Source organism: Amborella trichopoda, chromosome 5 (assembly GCF_054954075.1).
Source record: "Amborella trichopoda isolate Santa Cruz 75 chromosome 5, AtrichopodaSantaCruz75HAP2 v2.0, whole genome shotgun sequence".
In the NCBI taxonomy this organism is placed as follows: Eukaryota; Viridiplantae; Streptophyta; class Magnoliopsida; order Amborellales; family Amborellaceae; genus Amborella; species Amborella trichopoda.
The window spans coordinates 4707099-4726690 of NC_142340.1; the positions used below are offsets into that span (position 1 = coordinate 4707099).

Genomic DNA, 19592 nt, shown 5'->3' on the forward strand with positions numbered 1-19592 from the left:
ATTCTAATTTCTTTTTACAACCATAATGTTCAAGCCGAAATGATTAATATAAAAGTTTTCCAATGCTTGAATTGCAATTTCCTATGAGTTATGAGGTGAGGCTTTATTTATTTTTATCAAACTATTTTCCTCAATACTCGCGCATAATCAGAAACACAAATGAAAATAGGCATTCGGAATAAACCAAAGGATGGGGTTTCTATGAGAGCCGACTCATATGTACATACATATCCAGCTCCCCTCGAAAATTCATTTCAAAGATGGATTTTTTATGTAATGTTTTTGTACGTTCATCATCTAGGCCAAGATGGTTAATGTATATGTAGAGAAAAATAAACCATTTTAAAATATATATATACTTTTTTTGTGCACCGTCCATATGTTATTTATGGACTATACACTTTACACAAGATCCATGTTGTTAAGTCCGCGGGCTCTTGCTACCGCTAACTCATGGAACACTTACCCTAAACCAAAACATCACAAATGAGAGAAATATTTCGTTTTTAGTAATGGAGAAATATAGAGTAACAAAACATACCAAATTCTGAAGAAAGAAAGCAATTATCTTTAATAATGAAGAAATATTAAGAACACCAAAATAACAAATCTGGATAGAGAAAATTTCCTTTTTAGTAATGAAGAAATATTGACTACAAAAATGAGGGACCTCGTCTCTAGGCTCTATTTTCTCTATGGACGTCATGTGACGCTTCCTCTCTCCCTCTACCTTCTCTCTACCTAGGACCGGATGCCCTCTCTCCCCCTCACTCCCCCAGGTTTGAAAATGGGTTGGATCGTGTCTGGATCTATTGGGATTCGGGTTTGAAAATTATACATGAGACTTTGACTTTGATTTTGATTTGGATTTGGATTTGGAACGGATTAGATCCATAATATTTGGATCTCTATCCGATTTGAGAAGTATACATGGGATTTGAATTAGAATCCGGACCTTGTCGGATCCAAAAACTTATTTTATATATTATTTTATATCTAAAAAAATAAAAAAAGTTTATATAAGTTTGCAACTTTAAAATGTAGAATTAAAAGTGCACCTCAAAAAAAGCCATCATAAAAGGTTGTTTGGATGTTGAAAAACCCTTTAATTGATTATCTTGGCGTCAAGATGTATGAATATGAAAAGAAGAAAAGATTTGAGTCCGCAAAATAATGTATCTTGTAACACATTATCTGGATCGTCCATTTTCAAGATTTTTATGTGTTTATAGATCTACATGATTTAAACCATTTTTAGAGTTTAAAATTTTATTGTTAGAGATGAAAATAAATTCTCAAGTCATCCTAAGAATTTTTTATTTCAAAATTACATCTATGATGAAATTTAGAGGTGTGCCTTAATTGGATTGTTTAAGGTTGCAACTTTATATAAACCACACCTCTACAAAATAATATATAACAAAAAAAATACTATATAACATATATGGTTATATAAAATAATATATAATATTTTAATAACTGGGTCAAATCTGAATAGGATCCACCTGTTCCAGATCCTATCTAAATTACTATTCAGATCCAAACTTTTGATCTGAATTTGACCTGTCAAATCCATACCAGATCAAGATAGTGTCAGAAATTCAAGTTTCAAAGGCAAACCAAATAAATTCTCACCCCAACTCTCTCTCTCTCCATAGAGCCTCACGTGCCCTTATATAGGTAGACGCTCTACTTCTAATGCCAATAAACCTCATAAGTCCAATCTCGTAAATAAAATAACTTAAATCATAAAGAAAGTTGGAGTAGGCCTACTAGCTCACGCTACATATGAGCCAAACAGCCTGTATCCAATATGACTTATCTAACTATTACGACTTCATTTCGTATTTTAATTTTAATTGTTTTTCTATAAATCTAAATCACATGAAATTTTAAACGTCTATTCTTCTCATCAAGACGCACCTAATACAAATATTAAAAAATAATCCATAATAAATATATCGATCAAAATACCCTTATAAAATTATGGGTGTAGTTTGATCAATTTATTTCTTATAAATTATTTTTTTGATATTTTTATTTAATTTTTTTATTTTTTGATAACACATGCCCTAAATTTCAAGTAATTTAAATGTGTAAAAAAAATTAAAATTAAAATACAAAATAGAGTCATGGCTGTTAGATTATCCCAGATTGAATCTAGGTTGTTTAGCTTACATGCAGGTGTAGCTTATATGCAGGTGTGAGCTAGTGGACCTATGCCAGCTTTTTTCAATATATATATATATATATATATATATATATATATATATATATATATATATATATATATATATATATATATATATATATATATATATATATATATATATATATATATATATATATGTGCAGTTGGCATACGGATGCATCTGTAGTTGTAGAGGTAAGGTGCACCTTCAAATTTCATTATGGTATATAATTTTGGTGTAAAATGTTTTTAGGATTGTCTCAAAATCCATTTTTATATCTACTTATAAAATTTTAAATTTAAAAAATGGTTAAAATCAAGTAGATCTATAGACATATGAAAATCTTGAAAATGGATGGTGTAGATATAAAATGTACTTTTTTTTAGATTTAAAATCTTTTTATTTTTCATAGTCATACATCTCGATGTTGAGATGATCAATCAAAGGGATTTTCAACATTAAAAACTACTTTTTCCGATGGATTTTTGAGGGGCATCTGCAGTTCTACATTATAAAGTAGCATCCTTATATAAACATTTTTCATATATATATATATATATATATATATATATGAAAAATGTTTATATAAAGTTGAGGCTCTAAACAATCAAATTGAGACACACCTAAATTTCCCAAATATAGGTTGCAATTGTTCATATGAAGCCCTGTGACTGTTCATGTTACGCCATTTTTGAATAAGCATACCATTTGACTTCTGTTTAACATTCATAGACCATTAATCAGTTATTATAGTTTATATAATTGGATCATCAACAGTGGCAACAGTTCAAACTTAAATCGATGTTCAGTGGCACTTGGTTACGTCGTGCGGCGAGACACTCGCACAGCTGCGCATTGCGCTGCATCATGTTGCATCGCGCCGGGTTCCGGTTTACATTGTCAGAATGGGTCACAAGCTACTCCCAAATGGCGTTGTGATGCTACTGGATCAGTGACATGGGTTGCACTAGAAAAGAAAGATAACGGCCCCTGTGCACGGCCTTTTCTCTTAACACACCAAGTGTGCTTTAGCGCGCCGCGCCCTTGTCACTATGCATTCGTGTATGCATGTATTGCATGTTTTGTATGAGTTTTATTATTATTATTATTATTACAATAATATGAAATTTTATTGACATAAACAGATTTCACAGCATACAAAAAAATTTGGAGAGGGATTTACGTTTTTTTTTCTTCTAAACTACAAAAGATTCCATTTATAGGTAGAAATTACAAAATTGTTCCTTAGAATTTCATTTTTTTTTATTTTTTTCCAAAACTGTTCTTTGATATTTTAATTTGTTTCTTAGTTTATCATTAGTCGGGAACTGCCATGTTAACGAAAAAACTAAAAAAACAATTAAAATTAAAATTCGGACCAAGGACTCTATCCCCAGATTGTAGGGTAATTTTAAAAAAAAAAATGTTGGCTAACCCATATTTTTTTTTTTTTCCAAAATTGCCCATCGGCCAAGCGAAATTTTGAATTTTTGTGCCTTCAATCTTGGGGTGTTGTCCTATTAACGAAAAAGCTAAAAAAAAAAAATCAAAATTCGGGTTGATCGAAGGGCAAGTTTGAAAAATACAAAAAATGAGTTGACCGACCTTCTTTGTAATTTCTCCTTATAAACAGAGTATTTTGTGTTTTATCTAAAATTTGAGGTTCGTACCTAATTCACTTTCCGAAAGTAATAAAAAATTATGCTTTTTAAATGATATTATTTTAAAATAACAATCCGTCGTAACATTCACATGCTTGCAGACTCCAAGAGAGAGAGAGATTAAGCCTCTTCGTTTAGTGTGCCGCTGGGCTTGAATTCCAAGTTCCTAACCAACCCACCCATGGCAAAAGCTGAGAGTTAAAAATACTCAAAGATAAACAGTGGGCTTGAATTCCAAGTTCTTGACTAACCCACCCAAAGCAAAAGCTGATAACTGAGTGACTCAAAACATATAATGATAATCAGCACAACTAACTGACTTTTCATTTTTGAATTAAGTTTTCTCCAATGCCAATGGCGCACCACAATAATTTCACTCGATGAGGGCAGTGAACCGCTTGCAACTGGCTTGGTTCAACTTCAGTCATTCATTGAAGCTTATCCACCTCTTGATAAAAGTAGTCTACCTCAACATACTTACTCGTGCTGTTCTACCTAATTTTAATATATTTTATCAAAGGAAAAAGTTTGTACAAGGTTGCAACCTTATAAAGTAGAACTACGGATGCACCTCAAAATCTATCAGAAAAAATTGTTTTAAAGTTGAAAAACCCTGTGATTGATCATCTCGACATTGAAATGTATGACTATGAAAATTAAAAAGATTTTGAAACTAAAAAATAATGCATCTCACAACAAGATTTTCATATGTTTATAGATTGACTTGATTTTAACAATTTTTTAAATTTTAAATTTTATACTTATATATAAAATTAGATTTCGAGATAATCTCAATAACATTTTACATCAAAATTATATATTATGATAAAATTTGTAAGTGCATTGTAGTGGGATTGTTTACGGCTGCAACCGTATGGAAACCACACCTTTTATCAAAATGCACCCGTGTGTTCAATAATTTAACAAATTACTCTTTTTCCCTGTTCCAACTCATTGTCATGTTATTTTTGAAATCAAACAAAAAAATATGCGTAAAACTATTAAATAGTTAAATAGTTGATCTCTTATGAGTATTTTGTTCAGTTTTCCTAATTTTAATAATGGATACAATAGTAGATACTTTACGTATGTGAGCTTTGAATAAGGGACGGTACAACATTCAGATCAAGCAGAAAGGATGCATAAGGATTTTACTATGTTTTAGATTAAATATGGGCCTAATCGAGGCCACAAACAAATTTCGTTAATTATTTTTGTTTTTTTTATAAGTTTCATTCGCATGAAAATCAGATGTTAATACATCTAATTTTGAGATGGATTTTAAGACATTATTTTCACGGATATGTAATATCTAATATGGAGATCATGAATATGAAAAAATAAATAAATTTTAAGAATTATAAATTATAATTCTAGTAAGAAAACATTTGAGTTGTTAATTTCCATTGTTTTTTAAATGGAACATCTAGTTGCATTGATCTTGAGATGGACGATTTTCACTTTCTGGACCGCAAATGTAGAAATGCGGTCCAGCCAGCATGAAACAAATATTCTTAAATTAAATATGAAGAAGTATGATGTGAGTCACTGTGCCTTATTCCAATGTTCATAGGGTTGGAAAATGTCATTTTCATGGCTTTAATAATCATTGTATCAATTGGTGGGGTTAGCAAATTGGCTTTTGTGCATTTTTCGCCTTCCATTGCGCTCTTTTCCACTTCTCATGTCACACGTGCAATCAAGAAGAGCCCACTACAATCGAACGGTTCACAATAGTTCAAAGAGAAAGTTCATGTGAAATCTGAACCGTCCGCTGCCTACTCAAATGTGCGCCACACGTGTTGGTCAATATGCCAATTATTGCGGTAAAAAACCCAGACTAAAGTCAAAGTCACGAGTGCTCTTTGTTGACTTGATTATTTAATAATTGGTCGTGATGGACGGCCGATACAGCTCATGGAAGCTTCTTTTGGCTTTTCTAAACCCTAGGTTGCCGCAAACTCAAGTTGTGTGCTCAAAAAGTTAACTCGAGTTAAAAGTTATCCAAGCTAGGCTTGAAAAGCAAATTCGACAATGGAATTCCCCATGATACTTTAAAATCACTTTTAAATACTTATAATAAGATTTGAACTAAAAAACTAGGTCTTTGTGGATTTGTAAACGCTTATTTTTAAGAGAATATAGATTGTTTAAACAACTTATAACAATATATACTATTTATAGAGCTGAAAATCTTAATTTTTTTTACAACTATAATATTTAAACCTAAATGATTGATGCAAAGGTTTTTCAATGCTTGAATTTTAGTTTTTCAAAGAGTAATAAGGTGATGATTTATTCATTTTGATATGGTTGCAGCCCCTATCAAACCATTTTCCTTTACAACGTGGGCTGTTACGGTGAGCTGGTGGTCTAAGAAACTGGTGTAGATTGGTGAATCACTAATGCAAGCTAACAATCTGATTGATTCTTTTGGGTGAGAATAAGTCAATAAAAAGATTAGATGTTAAAAAGATTACCCATTTTCTAATAGAATTGGTTGGTTATGTAAATACTATATTTAGATTTTTTATTTTTATTTATTTTTAATGATAAATTTAGATTGTGCAGCCGATCTCAAATAATTAAAAAAAATAAAATAATGATTATTATAATAAGGAGATGAAAAGAAAATCATTAAAATAAACATAATTTATGAAAATAATATTTTATCTATTTTCAATTATTACAACTGTTGATCAGATATGAGTAAAATAGCTCACCTCTTAGGTACATTTCCAAAAAATTAATTATGTATAAAGAGGTTATAATTACTTTTAAGTTGTCCATATCAAATTAGACAGTTTGGGGTATGTTACAAAGTTTGAAAAAATTTATTTAAAACATCATGTTTGAACAATACACTCTGAGATACCTGATTTCAAATTCAATGGACAAAAGTAATCATGAATTTCTCACCCCAATTGCAAATAGTATTTTTTCAAATTCCAATACATTCGAAAGGAAAAGGGAGAAGATAAGTACGAATTACATTAGAGAGTATCAACTTTACCATAAAAAAGATAAAATTCAAAAGTATTCATTAGTGTTACATGTATATTAGCATTCGAAGCTACTACAAAATGCCTAAAGAAAAAAATAAATAGTGATTTTACCTACCTTCATTTTCATGTAAACTTCATCGTACGGTTACAGTTGTCCGGTAATGTTTTAATTTTTAATTTTTTTTTTTACTAATCGAAATGATCTAAATTTTGAATCGTGTGCGCATCTTCGTAAAGCAATTCTAATAAAAATATGAAAAAAATAATTCTCATTATATAATACGATCAAAATACCTCTGGAAATTTTTGGAAGTATTGCAGTCCGTTTATATATTGTAAATTATTGTTTCATATATTTTATTAAGTGCACCTCATTAGGATGTACACACGTTTCAAATTTTAAATAATTTTTATTTGTAAAAAAAAAAAAAAAAAATACTATCAGATAACGTAAGATAAAATTTAAATTGTGATAAAAATAGACAACTGACGGTCACTTACAGGAGTTGGGAAGCGTTCTCCTACTGGCACTAGTACAAGTGGCTATGAGTGTCACATATATCTAGTATATCAACTTATGAGTGTCAATTATATCTAGTGTATTAACTTAAAAGTCGCATCCACTATTCTTTCGTGACAATGTGTATGGTAAGGATTCAATTAGTCGAATCTCATAAGGAACTACACTATCTACTATGAAAGGTTGCAGTTTACTATGGTGATCAATAGTTCTATCACCGGCATTATTGAACCTTTTAAAACGATACTATCAAGAAAAGAGCCTAGAACAATTGAACGGTCAAGATGACCCCAAATGGAGCTAAGTAGGTCCCCCCCGAGTTTCAATGCAAAAATTACCATGCTACACCTCTCGACACCCAAAATCTCAACCGTACATTTTCTTCCACTAGATCGTTCCAGCCCAAATTCAACGGGAAAGAGCTTCAAGAAAAACCCACGGCACAGAATGGAGTTCACGTTAAAAAGAATCTAATCAGGACCGTCCAATAATTTTAAACCTTTGCTAATATGCCTATCTATATATTCAGTCCAACAAGAGACTGCAAATCCGGCAATTCCACATACGAACATGGACTCGAGAAACCCAAGCTCTCTCTCTCTAACTCTCTCTCATAACTGTCTCTCTCTAACCCTTTTTTCTCTCCTTCTCTCTCTAACCTTCTTCCATGGCCACTGTCAAGAAGACCAAGTCCTCCTCAAGATCAAACAACAGTGGGGAAACCCCCCTCCACTCCTTTCATGGAACTCAACCAGTGGCCATCACTGTAACTGGTTTGGAATCACCTGTGATTCAAATTCAATCACAGGAATCTCTCTCTCCAATCTAAACATCACTGAAAAAATCCCAGATTCAATCTGTGACCTAAAGAACCTTACCCACCTTGATGTTTCTTACAATTGTATTACAAGTGAATTTCCTGAAGTTTTGTTCAACTGTTTTCGCCTTGAATTCCTTGACCTGTCCCAAAACTATTTTGTTGGTCCAATTCCATCTGAAATTTTTCGCATATCCAAGCTTAAACAGCTAAATTTGTCGGCGAATAACTTCTCTGGAGATATACCCGATGGAATTAGCCGTATTTCTGGACTAGAAAACTTGTATCTTCACGCTAACCAGTTTAATGGCTCGATTTCGCCTGAAATTGGGAATTTGTTGAACCTTTCAGAGCTACTTTTGGCCTATAATCCATTCCCTCCGGCAAAGATCTTGCCGGAAATTGGGCGCCTGAAAAAATTGACTTATCTTTGGATGAAAGAAAATAATTTGGTTGGAGAAATGCCTGATTTCTATGGAAATTTGACTGAGCTCAGGCAATTGGATCTCTGCAACAATCGACTCAGTGGCAAAATTCCTCGCAGCTTGATGAGCTTGAAGAAGCTTGAGTTTCTGTATCTTTCTTATAACAATTTGACAGGGATTATTCCAAGGCCCATTCAAGCTTTGGGATTGATAAACATGGATCTCTCCATTAATCAACTCAGCGGAACTATACCAGAAGATATTGGGAACTTGAAGAATTTGACAAATTTTGCGTTGTATCGAAACAAATTAACGGGTGAAATTCCTTTAGGGCTTGCTCAAATTCCATCTTTATACGATGTGAAGCTTTTCAAGAACAAATTAACTGGTGTTTTGCCTCCTGATCTTGGAAAAGATAGCCCTCTTTATAATCTTGAGGTTTCAGAGAACTCGCTTTCTGGTAATTTGCCTGAAAGTCTCTGTGCAAGTGGCCATCTTGATGCCATAGTGGTTTTCTCGAATATTTTTTCAGGGGCTCTGCCTGAATCTCTGAGCAATTGTAGAAATTTGAGAAGTATGCAGGTTCACCTTAACAAATTTTCCGGCGAAATTCCGGCCAAAATTTGGAGTTTGGAGTTCATGGAGGTTATGATGCTGGGAAATAACTCATTTTCCGGTCAGATTCCAGCCATTTTAGCCAAGAGACTAACCAGATTAGAGGTTCAAAACAATCGCTTCACTGGTAAGATCCCTTCTGGCATTTCGAGCTCAGTTAATCTAACTGTTTTCAAAGGGAGCAACAACCAATTTTCCGGTCAGCTTCCGGCTGAAATCACAGCTTTGAGAAAGCTGGAAACCCTTTTACTTGACCGAAATAAACTTTCCGGTGAACTTCCAGCCAAAATTGAGTCTTGGGAGTCTCTGGCTCGTTTGGATATGAGCTATAACGAGCTCGAAGGAACCATTCCAAAATCCCTCGGGTCTTTACCTTCACTAAACAGTCTTGACCTAACCAATAACAAATTTTCCGGCGAGATTTCGCCGGAAATAGGTGAGCTCCGGCTAAGTTTCCTGAACCTATCTGGCAACAATCTCGCTGGAAAAATCCCTCATTCTTTTGATAGCCCTGCTTTTGATCTGAGCTTCTTAGGAAACCCCGCTCTATGTGGTGTAATCGTTCATCCTTGTGAAAAACGCACCAGAGATTCAGGCGATGGATTGCCGGGATATTTGGTGGCAATCTTGACAGTCACGGGAATATTCTCCATGGTCATGCTTGCCTTCACAATAGCGACCCTATTTCATCGCCGGAAAATATTTTCAGGAGAAGATCCAGGGAACTGGCAGGTGACCTCGTTTCAGAAGCTGGGGTTTTCAGAGTCTGAGATCCTTCAACAACTCACTGAAAACAACGTGATTGCCAGGGGAGGAACCGGAAAAGTTTTCCGAGTAGCCATCAGAGAGGAAGTAGTTGCAGTGAAAAAGATAAGCAAATCGGAGAAGAGAAATCCAGAGAACGAGAAGGATTTCCATGGAGAAGCTCAGATTTTGGGGAAAATCCGGCATTCGAACATACTGAAGCTGTTGTGCACGATTTCAGGCGAGGAATCAGAGCTTCTGGTTTACGAGTTCATGGAGAGAGGGAGCTTAGAGGACTGTCTCCATGGTGGCCAAGGTGCTTTAATGGCGTGGCCCCTGAGGCATCAGATCGCCATTGATGTAGCACAGGGACTATGCTACATGCACCATGGTTGCTCGCCCGCCATAATACACAGAGATGTGAAGTGCGGTAACATACTGATGGATGAGGAGTTTAGGGCAAAAATTGGGGATTTTGGGGTGGCGGAAACAGTGGATAAGTTGGGGCAGGGAGTGCCGATGTCAGCTGTTGCAGGATCCTATGGCTACATCGCTCCGGGTAAGATTTCTCATTCTGCTCTACAATCCAGAGAGATATATGTTTATATTCACATTTATTTAGCTATTTAAGAGTAGAGAGAGGTTTTTATGGTGCCGAGGCTGTCAATAATCAAATTTGAGCCTACCTAAAAATATTTGTTTTTTATGTTCAAATATCTTCAAATCGATCGTATCGACATCAATATGCATAAACACGAGAAACTAGAATTCCTGTTTAAAAAATAGTGTATTTTGTAACGCATATTTGAACCATCAATTTTCAAGTTTTCTTAAATATATCGATCCACATTATTTTTGAAGCTTTAAACTTTATAAATAAAGATAAAAATATGTTTTAAGGCTATCACAAAGATTTCCACTAATAAAACTATGTTTTTTGATACTATTAATCTTAATTTAATTGTTTAGAGCCTAGGCTCTATACAAACCGCAGCCTGTTTTATATTTACATTTAGCTATTTAAAGTGAGAGAGAGAAAGAGATGTTTATATGTACCTTTCACTGTACAAACCGCAGCCTGTTTTATATTTACATTTTGCTATTTAAAGAGAGAGAGAGAGAAAGAGATGTTTATATGGACCTTTCACTATTTAAGTGTAGTTTAAGTGTAGAGAGAGAAAGAGGAGAGGGAGACTGAGAGAGTAAGAGGGAGAGAGAGGTTTTTATATTTAGGATTGATTACAAATAAACCATTTATCTTTTATACGGTGGTCACGATGGTTTCCATTTATTAAATATCAAATTGGATGGTTTAGAGTAAGTTATGTAGTTGTCCACAGAGTCAATTGAAAAAAGGGTACGCACCAAGAGAGGAAGGCCTAATCCCAGGTTTTAAAACTTGGCAATCTAAAGCAGGAATCACCGATCTAGATTTAGATTGGGCAAGCCGGGGTTTGGGTTCCTACTCCCCTGATGCTACGTTCTTATTCTACTATTATTATTTTTTATCGAATTTTTTACCAATTCGACAGATTCGAATGGTGCAATGGGTTGGGGGTCCAAAACCCGATTTTTCTAAAACATAGACACAAGCCAATTTGGATTGGGGCCTGGGTTTTATGAAAACAAAGTAAACCGTCACCCCAAATCTTGATATGGAAAGTACTTTGGATATCAAGAATCTCTAGCTCCAAAAATAATTTCTTAGATGGACTATGAAAGTCGAATCTCAAAAAATGGTATAGATCTTATGGATCCATGACACTTATTCTTAGGACAAAATGGGGGTTTAGATAATGTGTTATAAAATACCCTATTTTTAGGTTTTGAAATCCTAATTAATTTTTACAACCATAATGTTCATAGCCAAGATGATCGATTTGAATATTTTTTTATTGTAGAGCTGCAATTATTTGTGAGTTTCAAGTTGATATTTTATTTATTTTGATAGGACTGCAGTCCTATCAAAATATATATATATTTTTTTTTTGCTTTTTTCTTCTTTGTATTTGTCAGGGCTGGCTGGACTGGGCCAAGCCCTCCAGAGTACGCCAAGCTCGGGGCCGGCCATGTTGGGACCAAGGCTGGTCTAGCCATTCCATCCCAAAAAGAAAAAGAGAGGAGAAATTCAGCATTATGCATGTTAATCTTACTTGTCACTAAAATTGAGAGCATTTTGTTTGAATACCCCAGAGTATGCATACACAATGAAGGTGACTGAGAAGAGCGACGTCTACAGCTTTGGCGTGGTCCTCTTAGAGCTAGTGACCGGCCGCTCAGCCAACAAATGTGATGGCCACAGTAGCCTTGTGGACTGGACTCTAACTCAAATTCAAAATGACAAGTCAATATATGGAGTCTTGGATAAAGCAATATGTGAGCCCAGATTTGCAGAGGACATGGGCTTGGTGCTGAGGTTAGGGCTCATGTGTGCCATCCATTCTCCATCTCAGAGGCCATCCATGAAAGAGGCTGTGAACATACTGTTGCAATGTAGTCCTGGGGGGACTGGTAAGAAAATCATGGGCCCTGAGTTTGATGCTGCTCCTTTGCACCCTAAAAGCCCATCAGTTTATTTTCTTGGGATAAGGGGTAGTAGGAGACACAAGTCCATTGAGGAAGACATTGGGGTGGTGGACAATGTATATTAGTCTTGACTCTTGTCATCTCTCCCCTATCTCTCTTTCTTATGAAGTTTTATGCATGATTAGTATGATAAAGATGTAAAGTAGGCTTCCAGAGGAAATGTATATAAGGAGATCACTTATTTTTGCTATCAGGAGGTCCCAATCATTGTTGACCGTTATATTTGAAATCGGGTGGGTGATGGCGTATCATTGTTTGGACACAAAGTCTAAAATAAATTTTTTTAAATGTTGTGATACACTTTCATCTATTGAATTTCACGTCTAATGGCTAAAAATAATTGTAATCGTTTTTTAACAAAAATAAATAATCTTGTAGTATACAATCCTGCTTAAGAAAGGTGAAATAGTCTTTTTCGTGGGGACAGAACAGTAGTCTTTTGTTGGGTTGGGAATTGGCCTAGGGGCCCAACCCAATCTTGAAGCTTGATCCACATAATATGGCTTAGGTGCGGATAGGGCGTCGGCCAAAGCCATAGCTTGTCCGGCCCGATATGGAGTTTCTATTTTTTTTTTCTTTTTCTGAAAGAAAGCTATTAGAGCTGCTATGGCCCGGCCATCTATGGGGCCCATTCGATCTGATCCGGGTCCAAGCCAGCCCTATAGGGAAGGTCTAGTTGGTTGCCAGCCCTAGTCATGTGACTCGATCATCAAGATTACAAAAATTCCAGCCGCTAATAAAACGCAGCAAACTAAATAAACCGTTTCATTCAGGATCTATGAAGCAAGTACCAGCTCAGGTACTCCAACGATCCGCCTCGTTGTCTCGGCAGATATGAGCCAAAGTCACTGATCTACATGCACAGAGTTCATGAATCTTGATTAATTTCGAGACCATATTCCATGGCGTCATTTGCTTTGCTGTATACTAATCAATGGTGTTTAGAGGTCGCCTTCAACAAGTTCATTGTAATTGTAAGGATTCATGGGCTCTCTCTAACCCTTAACAAACCCATTAGAGCAATTCTTTTAAGCCTGCTCTTCCGACTGATGTCATTCATCAATCTCTATTCCAGAGCTAAAATATTATAGGAAGTGCTTCTCTACAAACACTCAGCCTTTCATGACGCAAAAGACATTTTTGAGAATGTTTCTTTTTCTAGGAAGCTATTTTACATATATGGTGTACAAAATAGGGCACACAAATTCTTTTCTCTCTCATTCCATATATATAAGAAAATTGTTTCATGTGGTGGAGACCGCATTTCTACATTTGCAGTCCTCGAGGTATAAAGCATCCATGTTAAAGATGGACGCAAATAGGTGGTCCATTTAAAAATAATTGAAACTAACTCTCCAAATGTTTTCTTACTAGAATTCTTATTTTTAATTTTTAAAATTTGTTTATTTATTCATGTTCATGATCTCCATGTTAGAGATTACATGTCCTTAAATATTAGGTTAAAAAATCCATCTCAAAAATAGATTTTTAAGAGGTGATTCATTTTTACATGGACTCACATAAACCTCGTCCTATATACAAAGCCATGAATTCTTTACCGGATATGAATCCCATAAAAGTTACATACATCTCAAAACTTATCGATATAACCAAGAGTTGTAATCCAATTGGAGTTTTATTTTTTTTTAATCTAATCTTAACTTTACTTATCATCAGATGTGAGCGTGTCATCTGCTGTGGTGATTCCTACATGCCCTAAATAATTTAATAAAAGTATACTATTTTAGTCTCTCAGTAAGTCATTTTTGGTAATGAAAATCTCCATGATGAATCTGGAATCAATTTCCAACACCGACAATAAGATTTGTAACTCAAAAAATAGAACTTGTGGATCTCTGAACACTTGTTTTTAGGGTGAAATAAACGGTCTACATAATTTGTTACAATATACATTATTTTTAGAGCTTAAAATCCTATTTTTTTTCATAACCATAATGTTCATGCCGAGATGACTAATATAAAGGTTTTTCAATATTTGAATTGTAATTTTCAATGAGTTGTGAGATATGCTTTACTTATTTTGATTAGGCCGCATCCCTATCAAACCATTTTCTTTTTCTATATCCAAGCTATTTCCTTCAAAATTTCTTCTATTTTTCCCCATCAATGTTTCCCACAATATGCCTAAAGTCAATATTTGGATATAATATTTCCGACCATTGGCAAGGGTTGTAAATTTTGTTTATCAAATATATGGTTGCTACTTGCCCAAAAAAAAGTTTGGATGGCAAATCTTTGAAGTTAGAATTGGTGTCTGTAAGTCAATCATACAAACTGCCGTGCTATATTCTCTTCACAAATTGGTCTTGGAAAAATATAAGTAAGGTTTAAAGGGTTTAAATTATCTTACAAAATCTTGAAGGGCTCAAAATATCTCCTTTACCACTGCAACATTTATTTTCTAGATTTTTCTTATAAAAGTAAATCCTCAAAGACTTTGTTAAAAAATTATAAAATGGAAAAAATTTATATAAGGTTGCAACCTTAAAATGTAGAATCACAAATGCATCTCAAAAAATCCATCAAAAATGATTGTTTTAATGTTGAAAAACCCTCTAATTGATCATCTCGACAACGAGATGTATGAATATAAAAAGAAGATTTTGAGTCCCATAAATAGTACATCTTGCAATACATTATTTACATAGTCTATTTTCAATATTTTCATATGTTTATAGATCTACTTGATTTTTATCATTTTTGAAGTTTAAAATTTTATAATTAGATTGGAAAATAAATCTTGATATAATCCTAAGAATTTTTTACACCAAAATTACAAGTAATAATAAAATTTAAAAATGCGACTTAATTGGATTGTTTAAAATTGCAATCTTATAGAAACCACGCCCTTATAAAATTGCCCTTGTTTTGAGGACCTAAACAATTAAGGGCATTTCCATAATTTAGCCCACTTAAGTGCCTCTAAGCCAAATTGCAAAAATGCTCCTCGTTGTTCGTAACTAAGAAAATAGAACGGCCAAATAACCAAAATCTCCCTAGTTGCTCAAAGTTAGCAATATACAACTTGTGGTATTTTTATCATGGGTGTGGTTTCTATAAGGTTACCACTTTAAACAATTCAATTAAGGTGCACCTTCGAATTTTATCACAATATATAATTTTGGAGTTAAAAATTCTTAGGATTATCTGAGAATCTATTTTCATATGTAATTATAAAATTTACACTTCTAAAATGGTTAAAATCAAGTAGATTTATAGACATATAAAAATTTTCAAAATGAACGGTCTAGATAATATGTTGCAAAATACATTATTTTTGGGACTTAAAATATTTTTTTCCATATTCATACATCTTGATGTCGAGATGATCTAATATATCTTGATGTTGAGATGATCAATTAGAGAGTTTTTCAACATTAAAATAACCATTTCCGATGGATTTTTGGAATACATATTTAATTCCACATTTTAAGGTTGCAACTTTATATAATTTTTTCCTTTCGTCATTTAGTAGTTCCATGTTCTTGACTCTTAAAATCGAGGTTATTTTTATAATTCGGCTTGAGTGACATAAGCAAGCCCATAGTTGTTCATGATTCTCTATCCTTAGCATGGGAAGTTTAAGAATGTTTGAACAAAGTTTTTGAGAAGGTACTTTTTTATTACAAAAATAAATCTCGTAAATTTTATAGTGATAACCAAAATCTATTAAGCCCTTTACTGATATTGCAAACTAATTTAAACCCTTTAATGATCTTTTCCCCAGGTTCTTTTATCACTTGAGCTGGCGTGATTGGGTTGGATTTAGCATTAAAATTCGATCTGAAGCCCATGGGAAAAAAATCGGTCTAAACCTTTCTCATAGTTTTTAAGTTTGTATTCAAATATTTGATATAGTGGAATATAAAATCAGTAGAAGTGTCGTCTTTTATGGATCATGATAGGCAAATGTCATTTTTCAATACTCAAACTTGACTTGATGTGTTACGTCAGTCAAGTTGGAAAACCCATGTTACTTGAGCATGGACTGATGAAGGTTTTATGGGTCATCCCTTGATGAGGTTTGAGTTGCCTAAGTGTGTGAGCCAAGGGACTATGTGACCTTTGAGTGTGATGGTTGGCCTCTAGAGACGAGAGCTAAAGCCTCATCACTCAACCATCACACGACATGTACATATGATAGCCGTATCGAGAAAGCGAATCACCTTTGGTAGTGAAGCCTGTACATGTCCGAGAGATTACCCCTATGCACTATAGAGCTTTAATTGTATCAGATACGTGTGACATTGAAATCATCTTTAGGGGAGAACCTGTAGTTTATAAACTGTGATTGTATCCCATTGCTTATTGGCTTATTTTTGTGGCTCAATCATGAACCCCTGCAGTGGTCTATGAGTCATGGGAACTGCTAGGTTACTTTAAAAAAACAAGTGTAGATTATAGTCTACAGTAGAAGATGAAATATTTAAGCGATATTATAATTTCTAGACCTTGTTGGATCCGATTTCTAATAAAATTATTTGGTTTTAATTATTTGGATGTTAAATAATTTTAAGATTGATTATTTAAATTTTTTTGAGTTTTTGGATATTTCATTTTTACAAAATGGATTTATAAAATGAGATATATTCAATTTTCAGTATTTAAATATTCAAAGAGAAATAAAAGTAATTTTCAAAATTTCTAAAAATCATTTATTGATTCTATAACTCACTAAATAGATGAAAGGCCCACCATGAGCTATGGCCCCACCATGAAATTAATTACATGGAGAAATTGGGTGGGGCCCACATGAGGCCACTTAGGGTGGCACGCCCCATCCAAATTGGTTTGCACTTTTTAAATTGGATTAAAGCCACGTTAGGCATTCAATCATATGATAATGTTATGGAAGGTTTTTGTGATTTGAGAACTTGGAGTATTCAAAGAACGTATAAATAAAAAATTTTATTAAGATAAAAAAATATGAGATCATTTTCTATATTTCAATACTTGATGAGATTAGGTTTAGGAAGCTGGAGGATAAAGTTTTATCATTTTCTTTTAAATCATGATAGCTGATCTAAATAATGAATATCTCATATCTCTCATCCCCTAGATCTCCTAGATCAATGATTTGGAATCAATTTGTATAAAAATGGCTAACCCTAAAGAAACCATAACCCATGAAAAGTTTATAACTATGGTCCTACTCTCCCTCTAATCTCTACACCTCTGCCTACTCTCCAGGTGTGGCCACCCTTAGGCTCTCTCTCTCTCTCTCAAGTTCTTCTAGCTCATCTCTCCCATAAGTTTGTAAGAAAGAGGAGGCACACCCCACCTAGTCTTAAGAGTGGGGCATGCCCCATAGCCTCTGGCATTGAGGCCTACTTAGTTTTCCAAGTTCCTTTTGCTTTCATATTATTAAATGTTGTAGCATTAAGCTTTCTTATATTTGGTAGATCTAAAATACACCATTATCCCGTGTGTCATTAGAGGAGGAGACTCGATGTGGGGTGTACTAAACCCGATTGAAATAATCTTCCAATATCTTTACTTCGTGCTTTGGAGTTTTTATTCATGTGCCTTTCTTATTCCCATAAACATTGTGTTACTTTTATTCATTGAATAAAGTAGTAATAATTAATGACAGCAAGTGAGAACCACTATTATTTATTTTATTGTTTATTTCAAGTGAGTTTTACTGCACTTGAACCTTTATAAGTAATCTAGTCGGTGAGAAAAATAAAAATAAAAATTATAGACAACATGTAGATCACCTTGTCCAACTTTCAGTTTTCTCTTTCCATCAGATGGAGAAAACAAAAGAGTTCCCAGTGTGGAGGAGGTTGATGTAAATTTAAGTTTGAGCCCTCCTATTGAACTGATTATTGCTCCACCGAGAGAGAGAGTCTAAACTTTTGATAGAGCATTTGTAAAATCAAATTAGCACCACTGACTTAATTGATAGGGTTGCCATTTATTTACAACAAATGCCTTTAGCCCATATTCGTGCCTAGCCCGAGGTGAATTCGAGTATTGTATGCGGCCCCAAAGCTCTTGAAAAAATGAAAAAATTTAAAAATAAAAAATAAAATAAAAATAATAAATGTCATAAAAAGTAAAAAGCAACAAGTCCAAATAAGCTTAGAAACATATATAAAAGCTTGGATTTAGAAAAAAAAAGATTTATAATTAGGGATTAAAAAGAAAACGATAAAAGTATGACATGACAAGAAAAACTCACCAATCTTTGTAAAAATAAAATAAAATAAAATAAAATAAATCAAATTGCATTTACAAATTATATATATTGATTATATATTTGTATACTTTATACAATATTTTTAAATTGTTTTATATACCATGAATTGCACTCGGGTAGTCGGCGAGTCCAAGTTCCTTGGCCAAGTGTGAAAACCTCGTTTATAACTGATGGAACTTGGCCAAGTTTGAAAACCTTGTTTATAACTGATGTCGATGGATGTTGAGGTTTTCGCATATTGTTTGTATACTACATGCAGACGCTACGGTCGATTTTCAATTATGAATCGTGGAGATGAATAACCGTATTGCCATTGCCTGAACATGGAATCAGTAGTAATAAACTTAACACCCGGTTTCTATACGGCAAACCCGCATATGTAAAAATATAGGCCTCTTAATAATAAATAAATAAATTTTAAAAATTAGAAATAATAATTGTAGTAAAATAAATTTGAACCGTTAATTTCCATTGTTTTTAGCGGTGTTCGTAAAACCGGCCAGTTAGATCACTACTGGTGGGGTGGCGGGTCCGATTAGGGCCGGTTTTACGGCACATCTCATAAGACGGCACTCTCCAAAAAAACATCGGCACCCAAACCAGCCGGTTTGAGGTCGAACAGGCGGTTTTTAGTTTAAACCGGCCGGTTTTTCATAACCGGTCCGGTTTACCGTTTTAACTCCCGATATAACGACGTTTTAAACTCATCAAATAACGGCCGTTATTTGATACATGTCCGTTATTTTTCACATATCAAGATTTTGCCGCTTTTTTTTGTATATTTTTTGGTTTTTTGGGGCA

At 33.9% G+C, this 19592-nt stretch overlaps 1 protein-coding gene across 1 annotated transcript; it reads left to right on the forward strand.

The window, feature by feature from the left end:
• The first annotated feature begins 7022 nt into the window (after nt 1–7022).
• Nucleotides 7023–12862, forward strand: LOC18443456 (uncharacterized). Its single transcript, XM_006853645.4, has 2 exons — nt 7023–10538; nt 12173–12862. Exons 1-2 carry the CDS (start codon nt 7949–7951, stop codon nt 12628–12630), a joined length of 3048 nt encoding a protein of 1015 aa, XP_006853707.1. The 5' UTR covers nt 7023–7948; the 3' UTR covers nt 12631–12862.
• Nucleotides 12863–19592: the final 6730 nt, after the last annotated feature.

Bases quoted from the DNA above. Each gene is read 5' to 3' on its own strand.
- LOC18443456 (XM_006853645.4), top strand. From the start codon at position 7,949: ATGGACTCGAGAAACCCAAGCTCTCTCTCTCTAACTCTCTCTCATAAC. The intron at 10,539-12,172 runs GTAAGATTTCTC...TGAATACCCCAG, and splicing joins CTATGGCTACATCGCTCCGG to AGTATGCATACACAATGAAG.